General features: G+C 47.7%; 1 protein-coding gene across 6 annotated transcripts in view; it reads right to left on the bottom strand.

Moving 5' to 3' along the window:
* Nucleotides 1-20,694, bottom strand: part of itgb4 (integrin, beta 4) — a 161,602-nt gene that overhangs the window by 29,598 nt on the left and 111,310 nt on the right. For all 6 annotated transcript variants that reach the window (XM_059948938.1, XM_059948935.1, XM_059948936.1 and 3 more), the window contains exons 29-34: nt 18,886-19,063; nt 17,298-17,434; nt 15,489-15,666; nt 12,546-12,683; nt 11,625-11,807; nt 10,718-10,837 (exon numbers count right to left, since the gene is read on the bottom strand). In XM_059948938.1, coding sequence (XP_059804921.1) covers nt 10,718-10,837; nt 11,625-11,807; nt 12,546-12,683; nt 15,489-15,666; nt 17,298-17,434; nt 18,886-19,063 — 934 coding nt within the window. The remainder of the gene's footprint in view (nt 1-10,717; nt 10,838-11,624; nt 11,808-12,545; nt 12,684-15,488; nt 15,667-17,297; nt 17,435-18,885; nt 19,064-20,694) is intronic.

Here is a 20,694-nt window from a genome sequence, read left to right as displayed (position 1 = left end):
TATATGCTACGACAAAAGCTTAAGATAGTTTTGATTTGTTACAACAATATAGAAAATATCATGACATTGATAAAATTCCAGAAATCTCTCAAAATGAGGTTTTTTTTACGGGGGGGGGGTAACATCATGTTAATATGGAATATATACAAAAAGTGATTACTTATTTGAAGTAATAAAGCTACCACTGGTGCAATACTATCACATATTTTCTAACTCTGGAGATATATACCTTGCCAAAAATCACTACGAGCATTATTCCCCTCAGATGGTACTGACCAACCCTAATGGCTCACGGACTATGTGAGGGTTTTACTGAAAGGCGGAACAAATTCTTCTTCTTGTGTTACGGTGGTTAGCACCCAGCTTAATGGTGCATTACCGCCACCTTCTGCTCCGGAGTGTGGATCAGAAGATAGACTTACATTCTAAATCCCTTCACCCATTCTCTCTCACACACACAACCCCTCTTATCTACACTTTATTCTTTCTTCTTTGGCCATCCTAGTAGTCTATCCTGCTTATCCATTATATCCTATAAAAAAACCCTGTATCCCTTAAGAAAAGCACCCCGACCTGTGCCCTCTCACCCATGTCCAGTAACCCTTTTAATATGAAGTCCTGCACCCCCAATTCCCTTAGATGAATTCTCATCATCTCTCTCTGTATCCCATACTTCCTGCAACTCAGAATTACATGTCCTCCTGACTCCTCTTCCTGACATTCCTCACACAATTCTGTCTGGTGTTTCCCTATCAATTTCAATGTTTGGTTTAGTGCACAGTGCCCCAGCCTTAACCTGGTCCACACACTACCACGACCTCTGGCTGTTCTCCCTCCCACCACAGGATACCTTGGATGCGATCCGAAACATCCCAGAAGAGAAGATGGAAGATCAGAAGCAGCTGCTGGCCGTGCGCCCTGAGACCCGAGTTCTTTGGGCACAGAGCTCAGAAAAAGCCACACAACAGATTGTTAACACCATAAGCAAGTGAGTTGTTTATGTCTCCCCTCTCACTGTGAAATGGGGACACCTCTTTTTCCATTATCTGCAATTTGAGAAGGATAAGGGCAGATCAGAGGTGTCAGTGTTGCAGTTGAACAAAGGAGACTATGAAGCCATGAGGGAGGAGCTGGCCAAAGTTAACTGGACAGATATCCTAGCAGAAAAGACAGTAGAACAGCAATGGCAGGTATTCTTGGGAATAATGCACAAGGTGCAAAATCAGTTCATTGCCCGGAAAAGGAAGGATTCAAAAGGGAGAAAGGGGCCACAGTGGTTGACAAAGGAAGTCAGAGATTGCATAGCATTTAAAAAAAAGGAAGTATGACAGAGCTAAGGTGAGTGGAAGGACAGATGATTGGGAAATTTTTTAAGGAACAACAGAACTTAACTAAAAAGGCAATACGGGGAGAAAAAATGAGGTACGAACGCAAGCTAGCCAGGAATATAAAGGAGGATAGCAAAAGCTTTTTTAGGTATGTGAAGAGAAAGGAGATAGTTAAGAACAATGTTGGGCCCTTGAAGAATGAATTGGGTGAAATTGTTATGGGAAACAGAGAAATGGCAGAAGTATTTAATAAGTACTTTAGATCTGTCTTCACTAGGGAAGACACAAACAATCTCCCAGATGTATGGATGGGCCAAGGACATAGGGTAACAGAGGAAATGAAACAGATTGACATTAGGAAGGAAACGGTGATGAGTAGACTGATGGGACTGAAGGTTGACAATTCCCCAGGTCCAGGTGGTCTGCATCCTAGGGTACTAAAGGAGGTGGCTCTGGAAATTGTGGATGCATTGGTAATAATTTTCCAATGTTCCTTAGATTCAGGATCAGTTCCTGAGGGTTGGAGAATGGCTAATGTTATTCCACTTTTTAAGAAAGGAGGGAGGGAGAAAACAGAGAACTATTGTCCTATCAGCCTAACATCAGTAGTGGGGAAGATGCTAGAGTCCATTATTAAAGATGAAATAGCGGCATATCTAGATAACAGTGATAGGATTGGGCTGAGTCAGCATGGATTTACCAAGGGCAAATCATGCTTGACTAATCTATTGGAGTTTTTCGAGGATGTAACCAGGAAGTTAGATGGGGGTGATCCAGTGGATGTAGTGTACCTCGATCTTCAGAAGGCATTTGATAAGGTCCCACATAGGAGATTGGTGGGTAAAATCAGAGCTCATGGGATTGGGGGAAGACATTGACATGGATAGAAAACTGGTTGGCAGATAGAAAGCAAAGGGTAACGGTGAATGGGTGTTTCTCAGAATGGCGGGTGGTGATTAGTGGGGTGCCACAGGGCTCGGTATTGGGACCACAGCTGTTTACGATTTACATCAGTGATTTAGATGAAGGCATTGAGAATAACAAACGCAAGTTTGTTGATGATACTAAGCTGGGTGGCAGTGTGACATGTGATGAGGATGTTAGGAGAATTCAGGGTGACTTGGATAGGCTGGGTGAGTGGGCAGATATTTGGCAGATGATGTTTAATGTGAATAAGTGTGAGGTTATCCACTTTGGGAGTAAGAACAGGAAGGCAGATTATTATCTGAACAGTGTTGAGTTAGGTAAGGGAGAAATACAAAGAGATCTAGGAGTCCTTGTTCATCAGTCACTGAAGGTGAATGAGCAAGTGCAGCAGGCAGTGAAGAAGGCTAATGGAATGTTGGCCTTTATTACAAAGGGAATTGAGTACAAGAGCAAGGAAATCCTTTTGCATTTGTACAGGGCCCTGGTGAGACCACACCTGGAGTATTATGTACAGTTTTGGTCTCCAGGGTTAAGGAAGGACATCCTGGCTATAGAGGAAGTGCAACGTAGATTCACGAGGTTAATTCCTGGGATGTCCGGACTGTCTTACGCAGAGAGGTTAGAGAGACTGGGCCTGTACACACCGAAATTAAGGAGATTGAGAGGGGATCTGAATGCAACTTATAAGATTATTAAAGGATTGGAAAAGGTAGAGGCAGGAAGTATGTTCCAGATGCTGGGAAAGTCCAGTATCAGAGGGCATGGTTTGAGAATAAGGGGTAGGTCATTTAGGACAGAGTTAAGGAAAAACTTCTCCCAGAGAGTTGTGGGGGTCTGGAATGCACTGCCTCGGAAGGTAGTGGAGGCCAATTCTCTGGATGCTTTCAAGAAGGAGCTAGATAGGTATCTTATGGATAGGGGAATCAAGGGATATGGGGACAAGGAAGGAACCGGGTATTGATAGTAGATGATCAGCCATGATCTCAGAATGGCGGTGCAGGCTCGAAGGGCCTAATGGTCTACTTCTGCACCTATTGTCTATTATTAGGGAGAGGTCAAATACCAGGTGAACAAGTAGTCTTTGGGGTACTGAAAGTCTGTCTTTATCGATGCTTTGCTGCACACTTGAATGCTCAGTGAGGGGGGGGGGATGATTTTTTTTGCTGGTGGGGAGGGGGATCGTTGTTTTGCTGCTGCTTGTGCATGGGAGAGGGGAGCTGGGAGAGGGCTTTGTGGGGAGAGGGCTTTGTGGTTCTAATATTTAACTGCCATTCATTCTTTCAGGCACTCCTCTGTTTTCATGGATGTTTGCAAAGAAAAAGTATTTCAGGATGCATATCGTATCCATTACTCTGATATTAAATATACCTATCAGCACTCCTAAAGAGCAAGCACAGATGCCTCATGAATGTGAGAGCCTCTGCCTCCACCGGGGGGGGGGGGAGGGGGGAAGAAGGCAAGGAGAGAAACTCCTCCATCATTTGCTTGTTGCCCCACATGGCAGCATCTGCATCCTCTTCTGTTCCAGCCTCTTCTCAAATTACAAAGTGAATTCGTTATCGAAGTATAACACGTTACCATATACAACCCTGAGATTCATTTTTCTGTGGGCATTCACAATAAATGCGAAGTTACAGAGGTCCAGTTACACTCTCCGGGAAGCCATCTCACAGGCAGAGTGAGAACTCTGACTGAACTTGAATCAATGAAGGATGCTTGGTAGTTGCAGTAGGGCTTGAATGCTATCACCTCTTAAAAAGTGAAATCAAGCCACATAGTGACACCTGGGCTTCGCTTCCAGATGTGCTCAATGCCTTCTATGCTCACTCTGACTGTCAAAACACAGAGGACCCATCACGAACTCCTTTATCCCTTCCGATGAGCCTGTGATCAGAGGCCGAGGAGTGAACCTGCAAAAAGCATCCAGCCCAGTGGGGATATCTGGCCGAGTACTAAAGACATGTGCACTAATCAACTGGAGTGTTCTCTGAGATCTTCAACCTCTTGATTTGGCAGTCTGAGGTACCTATTTACTTCACCTGTACCGGTGCCCAGAGGAACAGGATAACAGGAAGTAGTTATGGGAGCCTCAGGACCCACATCGCCAGCAACAGTTATTACCCCTCAGCCATCAGACTTTTGAACCAGAGGGTATAACTTCACTCAGCTTTATTTGCTGTATCATTGGAATATTCCCACAACCTACAGACTCACTTTGAAGAATTCCTCAGCTCATGTTCTCGATGTTAATTGCTTACTTATTGTTATTTCTTTCTTTTTGTATTTGCACAGATTTTGTCTTTTGTACATTGGTTGAACACCCAGTTGGTGAAGCTTTTCACTGATTGAGTATGCCCACAGGAAAATGATCCTCTGGGTGGTGAAATAAATGTACTTTGATAATAAATTTACTCAGAACTTTGAAATACAAAAGGAACAACAGAATCAATGAACAAACTGCATGCAAAGACAGGCAAATAGCTAATGTGGAAAAGAGAACAAATTGTGCAAATATAAAAACTAAAACAAAATAAATAAAAACAGACAAATAAGTAATAAAAACAAAATTGAGAAGAGGAGTTGTGGAGGCTTCATCCCGGTAAATCTCCATTTACACCCTCTTTTCTACAGACTCGTCCATTTATAATGTGGTGACCGGAACCACACACAATATTTTAACTGAGGCCTAATCAGTGTTTTATAAAATTGTACAGTAACTTATGTGCTCTTCTTTCCTATGCCACAGCTGACGATGACAAGCATCCCATATGTCTTCTTCACCACTCTACCCAACATGTGCTGCCACCTTCAGGGATCTTCAGACTTTTTCTTCAGCATATTTTTGTTCCTCAATACTTCCTTGGGCCCTATCGTTATTTGAATCCCTAAAATGTTTTGCACTAGTCAGGACTAAATTCCCTCTGCCATTGCCCTGCCCATCTGATCAATATTGTGTGTAGTCAAAGACCATCCTCCTCACAACACCATCAATATCTGTGTCATCTGCAAACTTTACTAACCATACCTCCCTACATTCACATCAAAGTTATTAATATACGCGGGGTGATTGATAAGTTTGTGGCCTAATGTAGGAGGAGTAAATTTTAGAAAACCTGGCACATTTATTTTTCAGCATAGTCCCCTCCTACATTTATACACTTAGTCCAGCAGTCATGGAGCGTACCGATCCCTTCTTTGTAGAAGTCGGCGGCTTGGACCTCCAAAAGTGGTCCACAGCAGGGGTGATTGATAAGGTCGTGGCCTACGGTAGGAGGAGATGAGTTATTAACTTTAAACTTTCTGCATAATGGCTCAAAGAGTTAAATTGCACATGCATGTAACGAGAGCTGTATAACTCATCGCCTTCTACCTTAGGGCATGAACTTGTCAATCACCCCTGCTATGGACCACTTCTACAAAGAAGGGACCTGTATGCTCCACACCACTGGACTAGGTGTGTACATGAAGGAGGGGACTATAAATGTGCTAGGTTTTCTAAAATTGATGCCTTCTACTTTAGGCCATGAACTTATCAATCACCCCTCGTATGTAACAAACAATAAGGCCAGAGCACTGATCCTTGTGATACTCTGCAGGTCACAGGCTTCCAGTCACAAAGCACCATCAAGCCAATTTTGATATTAAACCTGATTCTTATTCTCCTAAGCTCCAGTGAGTACAGGCCCAGAGCCTTCAAATGCTCCTGATATGTTAATCTTTTCATTCCTGGTGAAATTACTGTGGAAGAGTAGTAGCTCCTGTTCTTCCACACAGCCCGAGCACTTGTGGATTACACCGTTAAGAGGCCAAGTACCGTAGGTGTGCCTGACCCAGGACATCACCCGGTGCTGGCTCCAATCTTCCAACATTCACTCAGGAGGGCAGCTCCCTCAACACCAGACTCTGGGGCTTTTAAACTCATCCTGACGGGCAGGTACAGATAGAAGGGTAATTCAGGGTGAGTAGCTCTGATCCAACAGACTTTTGTCTCGACGGTTTCCCCAGCAGATAGTAACAGGGGACTTGGGTGGAATAGTAAATGACTCCTGAATACCCATGTCCCAGGAGAGGCTGCTGAGGAGCACTCAGACCTGATAAAATGATTACCGATCTCACCCATCCTAAGAGTGGGATTGAGTCTGACACTCCCAACAAGGTGGCTACAAGATCCCGATGAGATTCTGACTGACAGCCCTGTGTCTAACCTGTAACTGCTCTCTCTCTCTCTTCCCCCCTTGAATTTTCTTCCCCTTACCTTAAAGCCATGTCCTCTTGTATTGAGCAGTGGTGCCCTGGGGAAGAGGCGCTCGCTGTCCACTCTGTCTATTCCTCTTAATATCTTGTACACCTCTATCATGTCTCACCTCATCCTCCTCTCTCCAAAGAGTAGCCCTAGCTCCCTTAATCTCTGATCATAATCCATACTCTCTAAACCAGGCAGCATCCTGGTAAATCTCCTCTGTACCCTTTCCAATGCTTCCACATCCTTCCTATAGCGAGGCGACAAGAACTGGACACAGTACTCCAAGTGTGACTTAACCAGAGTTTTATGGAGCTGCAACATTACATCGCGACTCTTAAACTCTATCCCTCGACTTATGAAAGCTAACACTCCATAAGCTTTCTTAACTACCCTATCTACCTGTGAGGCAACTTTCAGGGATCTGTGGACATGTAACCCCAGATCCCTCTGCTCCTCCACACTACCAAGTATCCTGCCAGTTACTTTGTACTCTGCCTTGGAGTTTGTCCTTCCAAAGTGTACCACCTCACTCTTCACCGGGTTGAACTCCATCTGCCACTTCTCAGCCCACTTCTGCATCCTATCAATGGCTCTCTGCAATCTTCGACAATCCTCTACAGTATCTACAACACCACCAACCTTTGTGTCGTTTGCAAACTTGCCAACCCACCCTTCTACCCCCACATCCAGGTCGTTAATAAAAATCACGAACCGATCCTTGTGGGACACCACTAGTCACAACCCTCCAATATGAATGTACACCCTCCACCACGACCCTCTGCCTTCTGCAGGCAAGCCAATTCTGAATCCACCTGGCCAAACTTCCCTGGATCCCATGCCTTCTGAATTTCTGAATAAGCCTACCATGTGGTGCCTTGTCTTCATGCAGTTCCATGCTCCTTTTTCTAATTACTGGAGACACCCTTCCGAGTCTACACTGCTCAACTATACCCTTGTGACCAATGTACTTACTAACCCCCATGTCTTTGGAATGTGGGATGAAGAGCGAGCAGCTGGAGGAAACCCATGTGGTCATTGGGAGAACATTGGCAGAATTGAACCTGAGTCACTGGTGCTAACCGCGTTACACTAACCGTTACACTACCATGTCTTGATGCCCTTAGTTCACCAGGATAGTCCGTGAGCTCATTGCTCGGGCCATTGAACAGGTGCTCAGAAACAGAGAGATATTAGAGAGAGATCTTCACCTTGACCTTTCTCTGGCTGGGGTGCTGCTCTTCTGTTCGTGTTGTCCGAACACTCAGGGTCTTCGGAGAGGAGGCTCTCCATGTCTGAGGAAGCGCATGTCAGGGAAGAGCCAGTGGAAAGGCGGGGTATCACTTCCACCGGTAGCTTCCAGGTTACCCTCCTCAAATCGAGATCATCCCCCAGCAGTTGGACGTGCTTCCATTTGGAGCCTTTCAGAACAAGTTAATGACTCGTGTTGGTATTCAGTGCATCAGTGGCGCTTTACACCCATGAGCCCTACCTACGTCCGACGGGAGGCAGCCCAGCCGCCGTAAGGTGTGCGCGCACACTCACTGACACCTGCTTCCTACTGTACCAAAGGAGGCCTTTCAGCCCATCCCAGAGCAATCCCACTGCTCATTGCGCTGGGCCCCTGCAACTTCTCACTCACTGACTCCCACCCTGACAAGGGAAACAAACCCAGGTAGCAGCATGCTCAGGACTGATCCTGATCACGAGGAGTTACTGCAGGACTGTGAAACAGGACAAAGCAGACTGCATCACCAATAGCAGTAATACTAACATAGTAATTGTATGTCTTTGTATTTGTCCTACTGCAGCCAAACAATGAATTTCACGCCAACCATACAAGACAGTGATAAAGAATCTGATTCTGTAGCCTCTTAAATCCTGGGGGGAAACAACTTCCCCACTGACAAAACCTGGGATACTACGTTGCTGAGACTATGATGTAAAGTTGTGGAGATAAAAACCGAGCAGACAAGGGGACAGTGGAAATGGTTTAGAGAACAGTCCTGAGTTTGGAATAAGTGAGCAGTATGGATCCCAGGCTCGGTGTTGCGTCTACTGATGTTCCCCATTGATGGCAGTGCTTTAACCTTCAGAAATTTGGTGCAAGCTGTTCAGAATTGCAGATATTACCAGCTTGGGCCATGCAGGTGGCTTTGAAGGCAAATTCCATGGATAGTGCTGAAGCAGCCAAAGATGAGGCAGAGTGTTCCCAGAGGTTTTCGAAGACTCCCAAATGGAGTGTCCAATCACCAAACACCATGTTGTCAATAAACAATTGTGTACAAGACAGGACGTGATCAGTCCACTCCCTGTGTACCGTGTCCTGTTCCGGTCACTGACTCACGTGAGGAAGCTTCGGATTCTGGGAATAGTGCACAGGACTAGGCTGGGATGTAGGGGGAAGGAAAGGTTGTCAGTTTCACCAGTGGAAGGAAGCAGCTGAGAGAAAGCTTAAAGGCAACAATAAGCTCCACAGAAGAAGGAATGACAAACAGCCTGCCAGTGGGACAGGCTCAAACCATCCAACACAAAAGTTAATCAGTTCAGAATCAACATCAGGCTTCTCTTCAACCAAGCATGAGGAGAGAAGGCACCCTAAATCAAGAAGGTTATGGATAATGATGAATTTATGAGTTTACAATCAGAGGGTATGTGCTCAAACTCATGCTCCCAGCAGGTTCCATTCTCTCCTCCATTGGGATAACACATCCAATTCCTAGAGAAGGAAGCTGGAAGCACAAACGAAAACAATGGCTCCCATAGCACTTTCTCAGGCCCCCGTTAAGAAGGCATCACGTTCAATGAATTAACGCCATTAGGGAGATAGATCCAGCAAACTGTCAAACACAACACACACAAAGTACTGGAAGAACTCTCCAGGCCAGACAGAAGGTCTCCGCTCACCTGATGGAGAGCCTCGGTCTGAAACGTCAACTGTTCACTCTTTTCTATACACGCTGCCTGGCCTGCTGAGTTCCTCCAGCATTTTGTGTCTGTTGCTTTGGATCTCCAGCATCTGCAGATTTTCACGTTTGTAAAATTGCCAAATGGATTGGAACTACCGTAACACAAGTTAACGTTGATAATGCAGACACTGATGCTTTAGAATATGAGTTCAACACACATTGCCATCGGGGCCAAGATCTTGGGCAGTAATCTCTGGTTTTTAACTCTCCTATCCATTCAACTCACCTGAAAAATAGCAACTATAACACCTGTAAATGGGAGCTTGACAGATCTCCATTGAGGCAAAGATTGTGGGTTGAAGAAATATTAGCACCAGCAAGCATCCAGGAGAAAATGTGGGCCACCTCTGAGGTAGGAAATCTCATGACCTTTAGCACCATCAGGCACCAGACAGGAGCAGGAGGGGAGTGGCTGGGTTCTAAAGAGGGCAGGAAGGGAGGTGAGAAGTTTGGGGGCAGCTTTCCAAGCTGGCTGGCTGCAAGACAGTTAAAGGGTTGTGCCACCATCAATAAGAGAAAAGCAGGGCCATAGACTGGACCAGCACCATCACCACGAGTAAAGTCGACAGCTACAGCAGGAAGAATGTGGAACCATCTTCCTCAGAGAGAGCTCTCCCACTCCAGATGCTGCCACACGATGAGTGGACCGTATCGTTTCACAGACGGAAAGTGCAGCTCATGGGCAGGGGCTGAATCTGCACACGGGCAACACCGTGTGACCAGGAATGCTGGACCTCCCTCATGAGGAATACAAGGAAAGTCTGTCTTCAGACCGGAGAGTTCATCAACATAGTTTAACAAGCGACCAACTGGAGAAAGTCATGTTCATCGTCGTGTGTTCACGGGAGGATGGCTTTGGGATCTCTGATGGTGTTGGTGATGGTCCTGGCTGTCTGTGGTATCAATAACTAATGAGGTTAACTGTGCAAACTTATGGATGTGAAATGGCCTATAGAGAATTATTTCTAACTACTGTGACTTTAATGTGTTTTAATATGTAAGTGCATAGAAAACATATACATCTATGTAAATATAAAAGCATTCCCCTGACAGAAGAGGATTTAGAAGGTATGGGTAGCAATCATCAGCAGCCTGCGATGAAGAGCCCATACACTGACTGGATCACAACACTACTCTCTATCGTGGGTAGGCGAGGCACTGCAAGTGCAGCTACGAGATTGTTTAAGGCCACTGGCACTCTGTGTGTCCCCAGCACTGAGGTGTGTGTCAGCTGCCACAGTACACCATCCTACCTGTGTCTTCTGAAACGCTGGGCCTCGGTGACCGCATGACATCCTGGCTGTACATCAGGAAGTTCTCATACTCATCGTGTGCCTCGGCATCAATGATGGGGATATCTGGGATGATGGGAACTGTGGGTGACAGAGAGATAATTAAATGGAGCCGCAGAGTACACCAGCACAGACATTCAACAGGCCCATCCACACTGCTTCTCATGCCATAGCAGGAGGCTATTCAGCCTATTAATCTATGTTGGTTCACAGAGAAATATCATTCACCTACTTCGCTGCAACCCATTGCTGCATTCCCGAAAACCTTCCCCTCACCGACATAACAGGGCAATTTACAACAGCTAACCTGCACATCACTGGGGTGTGAGAGGACCCACAGTTTGCGGCTGCATTGTAGTGGGGCAGGAGGGAGAACTCCGTGATACCACCCCTGCAAGGAGCTGGGCCCAGTATCCGTGGCAACCCCAGTCAACTCTCTGTACTGAGCACAGTGCGGGTACCACTTGCCAGCTGGACGTCTGGGGATGAGCAGATGGCTACAGGCTCTGCCAATGAGTTTCCCGTTGCTCCTGACCAGCCAGCGTGAGCTGTTTCATACAATGAGACACATAGCATGGGGCTGTGCTGAAGAGATTTAGGAGTCTCTCAGACACTGATGTGTGTCGGTGCCGACACCCCAGCTCCTGGTGCCCATTGGGACTTCATCTTGAACGCACTGGGAAAAGACTCCTTAAGTGGCTTGCAGGGCCCTGGGAAAGAGACGTGCACAGTATGGACGTCCTAGTCATTTGGCCTCATTCCAGGATTCTGCGTCAAGCTCATGCTGTTCCAGGGTGTCGGGTGGAGGGTGCTGGGTGACTCTCGGGCTGTCCCCGGGCTCTGCCTGACCACACGCGGTCTCACTCACTGGACATCGGTCGCTTTGGTTGGGTTGACAGGTTCATGGTGGCTTCGCGGGTAGGTCCCCAGCCAGCTCCATTCCTGGCCCGAACTGTGTATCGATACGGTTGTTCTTCCTTCAGGTTCTCTATCATCACTGTCCTCTTCTTTGGCTTATTGATCTTCACCGTCTTCTTGGGTCCAATGGGCTCTGTGAGTGAAGAGTAGAGTAATGGGTGAGGAAATCTGTCAGTGATTCAAAAACCCGACTCACCCCTCTCTCAGGTTCACTTTGCCCTTCTAGTCTGCCACAGGCGGGGAAAACAGGAGATCGCTACGCGCAGTCCAGGGATTCAGCCCAACCACTCCAAGCACGTGACCTCCACTGAGACAGGGATGTTGGACCCTGGGCTCATAGTGACGCACAACCTGAAAGCAGTTTGGTGTTGGACCCTGCTGGTATCAGGGTGGCCCCAGAGAAAATGAAGCCAAGGCTCAACACATACAAACACAAAACACTGCAGATTGGGCAGCACATATGGGGAGCACAGAAGGCCCTTCAGCCCATCCTGTCCATGCTGGACACCCGGACCATATCCCTCCAAACCCACACCTATCCCATCTTCTCTTCATTGAAATGTTACCAGTGAACCTGCATCTATCACTTACACTAGCAGCGTTTTCCACACTTACACCACCCTCTGAGCCAAGAAGCCCCTCTTATAATCCCATTAAGTATTTCACCTTCCATCCTAAACCTATGGCCTCTAGTTCTAGTCTCACCCAACCTGAGGGGAAAAGGGACGCATCCAGGGTTTTGTGTGTTGCTCCGGATTCCCAGGATCTTGTGCATCTCCATGGAGTCAGGGCCGGTGGCTGGGCGGGGACAGGGTTGAGATGGACAGTGAAGTGGGCTGGGGTGTCTGGAGCAGCACTGCCAGGTACTCACTGTTTTCATCGGTCACCACCGTGTAGGTCACCTCATACTCCAAAATCTCTCCATTGGTCTCCGATGGTTCAGCCCAGCTCAGCTGTGTCACCGTGGGCGAAATGACGTTGAATGCCAACCGTCCCGGCTCATTGGGTACTGGAAGGAGAGAGGACAAGGACCTGCGGTGAGATCTCCTCATACCCCACCTAAAGAGTGATGGGAAAACTGTATTTGGGAAAACTGCAGTTCAACTCCAGTTCCCGGCCCGGTGCCCATGTAAGCATCTAGAACTTCGCTGGGTCCTCCCCCTCCCCTATCCCCATCCCAAACACTGTCCCATCACTTTGGAACTGGCAGTCACCAACTTCATCGAGAGAGGGGCGCTGAATTCAAAACCCGTTGCCAGGAGTCGGTCATCAAGATGCCGGAGTCACTGGGGGCTCCCTCGGGGCTCAGAACAGCCCCGCACAGCCGATGGATCTCCAAGTGTGGACACTCAGGAAGGTGCAAATTAGAAGCAGGTCATTCTAACCTCAGGCTTTACTCACCATTTAACAAGATTGCGGCTGATTTGATCATAACCTTAACTTCACGTCCCCTCTATCCCAATACTCAAGAAGCATTTTGACAGACACCAGAACAAGCAGGGAACAGAGCGAATCAGATCACAAGCAGGTAGATGAGATCAGTTAGACTGGCATCATTGTTGGTGCAGACATGTTTGACTGAACGGCCTGTTCCCATTCTCTACTCTTTAGTTATATTCCGCACTCCTCTGTATTAAGGATCTATCTACCTTAAAAATATTCAAAGGCTTGCACCAGTCATTGGGGACAAGTTCCAAAGATTCACAACGTTCAGAGAGAGAAAAAACTCCTCAAACAGATGACTTCTTATTTTTGAACAGTGACTCCCTTGTCCAAGATTTTTCCACAAGAGGAAAGAGACTTGATATAAGCACCCAGGGATGATTCCTCACAGAGTTCCCTCCCTGATGGGGTGGTGATGGGCTTGTAGGAGAAGAGAGAGGAGTGGGGTTTGTGGGGGACTTGGTTTACAATGTTAGCTGGCACAAGCTCAGTTTAGTGGAGCTTGAGTACAGGACGGTAGGAGCAGTTCTACATGGTGGGACTGCTTGGAGAAGGTGATGGAGGAGGAGAAAGAGGAAATGAGGGTCATGGGATCAGGGGTGAGGTGGTGGGGTATGGCTTTGTAGGGCCAGGAGGCGGAGGTGGTATCAGGAATAATTCCCAATGTGGTGGAGGAGAATTCCATCCATTCTTCGGAGGAGGAAGTCTGGGAGAGTAGGGGCGTGAAGCAAGGAAGCCCCCAACAAGCACTGATCCTGCAGAGACCAGAGTGGTGATTGATCTTCTCCATCCCTCGTGTGTCTGTACAAAACGGAGAGAAGGGGAGTGTACCTCTCCCACCACATACACCAGTGGTGTTGGGAGTCAATTCAACCCTCACTCTTGTGATGTTAATCCAAGGCCCTGGTTGTGAAGGGTTCTGGATCCATATCCAGAGTGTAGGGGAGGGTCCCCACTCTCCAGGCCAAAACAGTCACAGAGTCACACAGCAGGGAAACAGGCCATTCAGCCCAACGGCAAATACCCCACTTAACCTTTGCTATCCATGAACCTGTCTTTTACATGTTGCTAACGTACCTGTTAGCTCATTCCATGTACTCACCAGCCTCTGTGCGAAGCTGTCCCTCAGATCCCTTTTAAATGCTTCCCCTCTCCCCCCTCACTTCAAAGCTGTGCTCTCTAGTATGTGATTCCCTTCCCCTGTCCAGCGTCTGATTCTCTACATCACTATAAGCTCACCCTTCACTACCATGCTCCAAGAATAACGCCCCAGTCTACTCAACCTCTCCCTCAAGTCCAGGCAATCATCCTGTAAACTTTTCCCAGCTTTTAGCGATGTGTCTCCTATAACTGGATAACCAAAACTGTACACAGTCATTATTCAGCCTCCAGCAGATGATAACATACTCTCCTTGCTGACAATCAACACTGGCGCACCTCAGGGGTGTGTGCTTAGCCCACTGCTCTACTCTGTATATGCGTGACTCTGTGGCTAAGCATAGCTCAAATGCCATCTATAAATTTGCTGATGATACAACCATTGTTGGTAGAACCTCAGGTGGTGACATGAGGGCATACAGGAGTGAGATATGCCAACTAGTGGAGTAGTGCTGCAGCAACAACCTGGCACTCAACATCAGTAAGATGAAAGAGCTGATTGTGGACTTCAGGAAAGGTAAGACAAAAGAACACATACCAATCCTCATAGAGGGATCAGAAGTGGAGAGAGTGAGCAGCTTCAGGTTCCTGGCTGTCAAGATCTCGAGGATCTAACCTGGTCCCAACATATCGATGTAGTTATAAAGAAGGCAAGACAGCGGCTGTACTTCATTAGGAGTTTGAAGAGATTTGGCATGTCAACAAATACACTCAAAAACTTCTATAGCTGTACCATGGAGAGCATTCTGACAGGCTGCATCACTGTCTGGTATGGGGGGGGGAAGGGGGGAGTCTACTACACAGGATTGAAAGAAACTGCAGAAGGTTGTAAATCTAGTCAGCTCCATCTTGGGTACTGGCCTACAAAGTACCAGGACATCTTCAGGGAGTGGTGTCTCAGAAAGGCAGTGTCCATTGTCAAGGACCTCCAGCACCCAGGACATGCCCTTTTCTCACTGTTACCGTCAGGTAGGAGGTACAGAAGCCTGAAGGCACACACTCAGCGATTCAGGAACAACTTCTTCCCCTCTACCATCCGATTCCTAAATGGACATTGAATCTTTGGATAATAAACCTGATTCTGATGAGAACTCATTGTGTGCAAGTTGTCAACCTTCTCTCCTGCCTTTTCCCTGTCACAACACTTGGAAATCTCTGGGTCGTGTGTGTGACACTCAGTCAGATCGTTCTCTGCCATTCAGACTCTACTCACAATCTTCCAGAGTGCGACAGCTGACCGTCTCGGAGCGGGGTCCGGCACCCACAGCATTGTAGGCGAAGACGTTCATCTCGTAGTCGCAGTACGGGTATAAACCAGTGAGCTCTGCAGAGGGTACCGTTGTGGTTATGTCCTGATAAGAGATCTCATCCCCTTCGATCCAGTAGGTCACCTGTGCAGGAGGGAAGTTCAGGAAATCTCATCGTCTACAACTGACTCTCGGACAACACTGGCAGTGGCGCAAAGACCATTCACCAAGTAAAGCCCACTATGCCACCAGCCTAGGCTCTCTCAGACCCTCGCTGCCCCTGCCCCCCTTCTCAGGTACCGAGTGACAGCCGCCCCTTTCACCATCTCACACCTCAGGAGGCTTCTCCTCATTTCTTGTTGGAAATGTTAATCCTAAAGCACAGATCAGACCCCTCAGCCCAACATATCCACGGCCACCTAGGTGCCCATCTAAGCTAGTCCCATCTTCCTGCACTTGACACACATCCCTCTCCCATCTACTGACCTCAGTATTGACCACGTTGGTTATGCCATTGACAACCTGCTTTGCTTGGTGAAGCAGGGTGTGGACCCCCCACCCATTGTGTCACATCGCTGGGAAGTTCAACCAGGCTGGTGCCAACCCATCCCACCCCTAATGTGACCACCCAGTCTCATCAGGAATGCACAAGTTGGGGCACTCTCCAAGTGGCCCATCGCAGGGTCATTGGGATCACACCCAAGACAACAGGGGAGGTGATGGACTGAACACAGAGTAACTACCTCTGGCATCTTTCACCTTCTCCAGATGTCAAAGCTGTGGGCACAGGCAGCAGAATATAGAGGAGGGGCATACAGACACCAACCTAAAGGTCCTAGGGGGTACAATCACCTTCCCTGTAAATAGTTAATAGGGTTTCTCTGTCTACGATTGGCCTGGTAAGATCAAAGGGCAGAGTTTCATTGGCTGACAGGTCACGTAAGTGGCAGGGCTCCAAATTCCAATGAATGAAATTGATTGGCCCCTTTTACTCACAAGCCTAATAACATCAGTCAGTGACGTTAGAGCAACAAGTGATTGCACCTGCACTCAGCTGATAAATTAGTTCTCCTTCATGCTGAAGAAACCAGTATGAGTACTGAACCCAGATGCACCCTGGATGGGGGACTACAGTATGAATGTTTTCTCCACATCCAACCCATCTGGCCAAAGACCACAGACAGGCTGCACATCTCAGTTCCAGACTGCAACACTCCCTCTTCCCACTACCTTGCAAGGTTGCTGTCTGAACGGTTTTGATCTTCAAGTTTCTACTTCAAAAAGATCACCCATTACAAGATACTTATTGAGGAATTAGATCTCAGCAGCTAAACCCCGATTCCAGCAACATCCTGTTAACTGCAGCTGCAAGTAAAGATTGGAACAATCTGTCAAGGGGAGAAATCATTTCACCTTCCTCCATCAATCTGTTGCAGATGCCCCTGCTTCTGCACTAGAGGCAGAGAAAACCACGCTTCTCCATCATGCAATAAGACCCCACCTTTCCACTGAGGACCACTGTATTACACGGAACCATGATTGCCATCGAGAGGGCAAATTTAGACCAGCATCAGCAGCATGGTAGAGGGCTTTCCAATAGATTGAGAGTTGCCTTCTGATGAAAGGGTATTAACCTGAAATCTAAACTCTCTTCAACATGCACAAAATGTTGGAGGAACTCAGCAGGCTAGGCAGCATCTATGGAAAAAAAAGTCAACATTTTGGGCCAAAAACTCTCTCTCCCCCTAATGAGTATTTCTATCATTATCTATTACCTTGTAACCAGTTGGTTGGCCTGGTGGAGGGGTCCAATTCAAGTGGATTTTCCTGCTGTCAACTGGCTGTGCGTTGACATTAGAAGGTGCGGAGTTAATGGAGACAGCACCTTGCTTGAGATGAATTTGTTCACTTGCTGCAATACCAGAGAGTATTCATGTTAGTGAAACACCTTTGTATCCAATAACTTTGAAGGAAGATTCAGTGGCGATCTAACTTATTCTGCTATCCTGCAGTTTTAACAATGGCCCGACGAACTCTCCTCTTGCTCTGTGTAAAGCAGAAGACTCAGCAAGGGTGAGATTTCAGTGTGTAACTTTATGCCACTCCAGGAGATACTGGAACCTGGTAGAAATTCAGCAGACCACAGTGGGCAAGGAGGTAATGTGTCCAGGGATCTGAACTTGTGATGCTGACTAACATATCCAATTACTGCAGGAACCTTCTGAATCAAAGATCCCCACCATCTGGGTCATGCTCTCTGTAACTATCAGGCAGGAGCTACAGAAGCCTGAAGTCCCAGGTTCAGGAGCAGCCATGGTCCTACCACCATCAGGTGCCTAAACCAACCTTCAAAACCCTAACCCTACCTCAGCAAAGTGGTCATTGGACAGAGTCCAGAGGATGTTCCCGAGAATGATTCTGGGAGTGACGGGGTTAATATACAAGGAGCATTTGGCAGCTTTGGGCTTGTATTCACTGAAATTTAGAAGCATGTGGGGGAGATCTCATTGAGACCTGCCAAGTTGAAAGGAATAAGGTGGATGTAGAGATGTTTCCTATGGTGGAGCTATCCAGAACTCGAGGGTACAGCCAGCCTCAAAACTGAGGGGCAACCTTTTAAAACAGAAGTAAGGAGGAATTTTTTTAGCCAGAGTAGTGAATCTGTGGAATGCTCTGCCACAGACTGCAGTGGAGGCCAAGTCCGTGGTGATATTTAAAGCAGAAGCTTATAGTTTCCTGATTGAACAGTACATCAAAGGATATGACAAGAAGGCAGGTATATGGGATTGAGTGGGATCTGGGATGGTGGAGCAGACTTGATGGGCTGAATGGCCTAATTTGCTCCTATGTCTTATGGTCTAATGGAACATTACAGACAACCCTTTGCACTAAATGGGCTTGTGTCTGTCTTTTTTTGGACAAGTATCTTACTTTGCACACTTACTTTCTTCACTGTTGACTACAACTTGTGATCTGTTGTCTGTACCTACACGCCTGTGATGTTGCTGTAAGCAAGTTTTCAACTGTATCTGTAACCCACTGTCCTTGTGCACAGACAAACTCCAGTTGACTTGAGATTGTGTCGATGTACAGGAATGGCAGAGTGAGTGTGAGTGAGGACAACAGAATGTGTCAGCAAGTGAAACTGTGTGCCCGTGATTATCAGAGCGAGCAGCTGAGAATTAGTGGGAGACAGAGTGACTGGCGCCTGAGATCCAGCTTCTGATGCTATCTGTGTGGAGCTGGCACATTCTCCCTGTGACTGCACAGGTTCCCCCAAACTAAGCTGTTAAAACTCCACTCTCCCCACAGTGGAGCGCCTAGACCCTCCCCTCGGTCCGAACTGCGTCCAATCCCACTTACCGCTGTCTAGGGTGCAGCAGCGGACAATGTTGGAGCAGGGACCAGCGCCCAGCGAGTTGTAGGCCGCCACCTCCATAGCGTAGTCACAACCGGGCTGTAGGTTGGTAAGCTCTGCAAAGCTGTTCTTTGTGTCGATTGTTTGTGAAGAGAATTCGTCGTCTTCAGGCCAGTACTTCAGCTGGTGACACACAAAGGACCCATTACCTCCTTTGATCTGTTACCTTGTCACTTAGTTGGGGGGGGGGGGAGAAGTAGGTCCCTGTTAGTTGCATGCCCCATCAGAACAGACGGGGGTAGGAGCAATCCCTAGGGGGAATGAACCCCTCAACCCTTCTCCCTGTCATACAGTTGATTGAATGTGATTTACTGTTCACCAGCCTCCCCGTGTCCTCTCATCCACTGTGAGTCCAAGAAGCTACTGTTCTTCCTGCAGATATAACATTCCAAAGCTTTACAGTCTTCTAATGTCAATTAATTCTCCTCACCTCAGTCCTATGTGTCTGACACCTTCTCCTCACTACATCCTGGTTTGAACTCCTCCTTCAAGATTTTTCCATCTCTTGGCCATTAACTTTGTTGAAAGTTAGAAAGGGATTTCCTCACATTCTGCAGCGAGTATGAACCACCCTACTCATTCTTAGGGTCACAGTGTGTGCAAACAGCCCCACTTGTGTGTGCCAACTAAGATGGTCCCATTTGCCTGTGTTTGGCCCATGTCCCTTCAGCCTTCACCCCATCCTCCCATCACCACACCAGGGACAGGGTTCCCCTTGTCCTCACCTACCACCCCACCAGCCTCCGGATCCAGCATCTTATCCTCCGCAACTTCCGCCACCTTCAACAGGACCCCACCACTAAGGACATCTTTCCCTCTCTACCCCTCTCTGCTTTTCGCAGGGATCGTTCCCTCCGCAACTGCCTGGTCCACACGTCCCTCCCCACGGATCTCCCACCCGGCACTTATCCCTGCAAGCGTAAGTGCTACACCTGTCCCTACACCGCCTCTCTTACCACCATTCAGGGCCCCAAACAGTCCTTCCAGGTGAGGCAACACTTCATTTGTGAGTCTGTTGGGGTCATCTATTGCATCCGGTGCTCCCGGTGCGGCCTCCTCTACATCGGTGAGACCCGACGCAGATTGGGGGACCGCTTCGTCGAGCACCTACAACAGACTGTTGTCCACCACAACAGACAGGATCTCCCGGCTGCCACTCATTTCAACTCTGCTTCACATTCCCATTCGGATATGTCCATACACGGCCTCCTCTACTGCCATGATGAGGCCAAACTCAGGTTGGAAGAGCAACACCTCATGTACCGTCTGGGTAGCCTCCATCCCCTTGGTATGAACATCGAATTCTCCAACTTCCGGTAATTCCCTCCCTCTCCCTTCCCCCATCCCACCTTCACTGCCTCCTCTTCTAGCTGCCTATCACCTCTCATGACTGCCTTCTTCTACTACCCATAGTGCTTTCCTCTTAGATTCCTTCTTCACCTCTCCTGCCTATCCCCTCCGTTTCCCCTCCCCCACCCCTTGATCTTTCCTCTGACTGGTTTTCCACCCTCCTCCCACCTTCTTTATAGGGCCCCTGCCCCCTCCTTCTTTAGTCCTGACGAAGGGTCTCGACCCGAAGCGTTGACTGCTTCTTTCAATGGATGCTGCCCGAGTTCATCCAGCTTTTTTGTACATCTTGATTTGACCACAGCATCTGCAGTGCACTTTGTGTTTATATCACTTTGGGTACTGTCAGGGGGAGGGATGGCCTAACAGCGGAAAGATCACAGAGGTTGGGTCTCTGGCACTGAGTC

The sequence above is a fragment of the Hypanus sabinus genome, chromosome 23, assembly GCF_030144855.1.
Source record: "Hypanus sabinus isolate sHypSab1 chromosome 23, sHypSab1.hap1, whole genome shotgun sequence".
In the NCBI taxonomy this organism is placed as follows: domain Eukaryota; kingdom Metazoa; phylum Chordata; class Chondrichthyes; order Myliobatiformes; family Dasyatidae; genus Hypanus; species Hypanus sabinus.
Note: the sequence above shows the minus strand (reverse complement) of the source record. Positions and strands in the feature narration are given on the sequence as shown.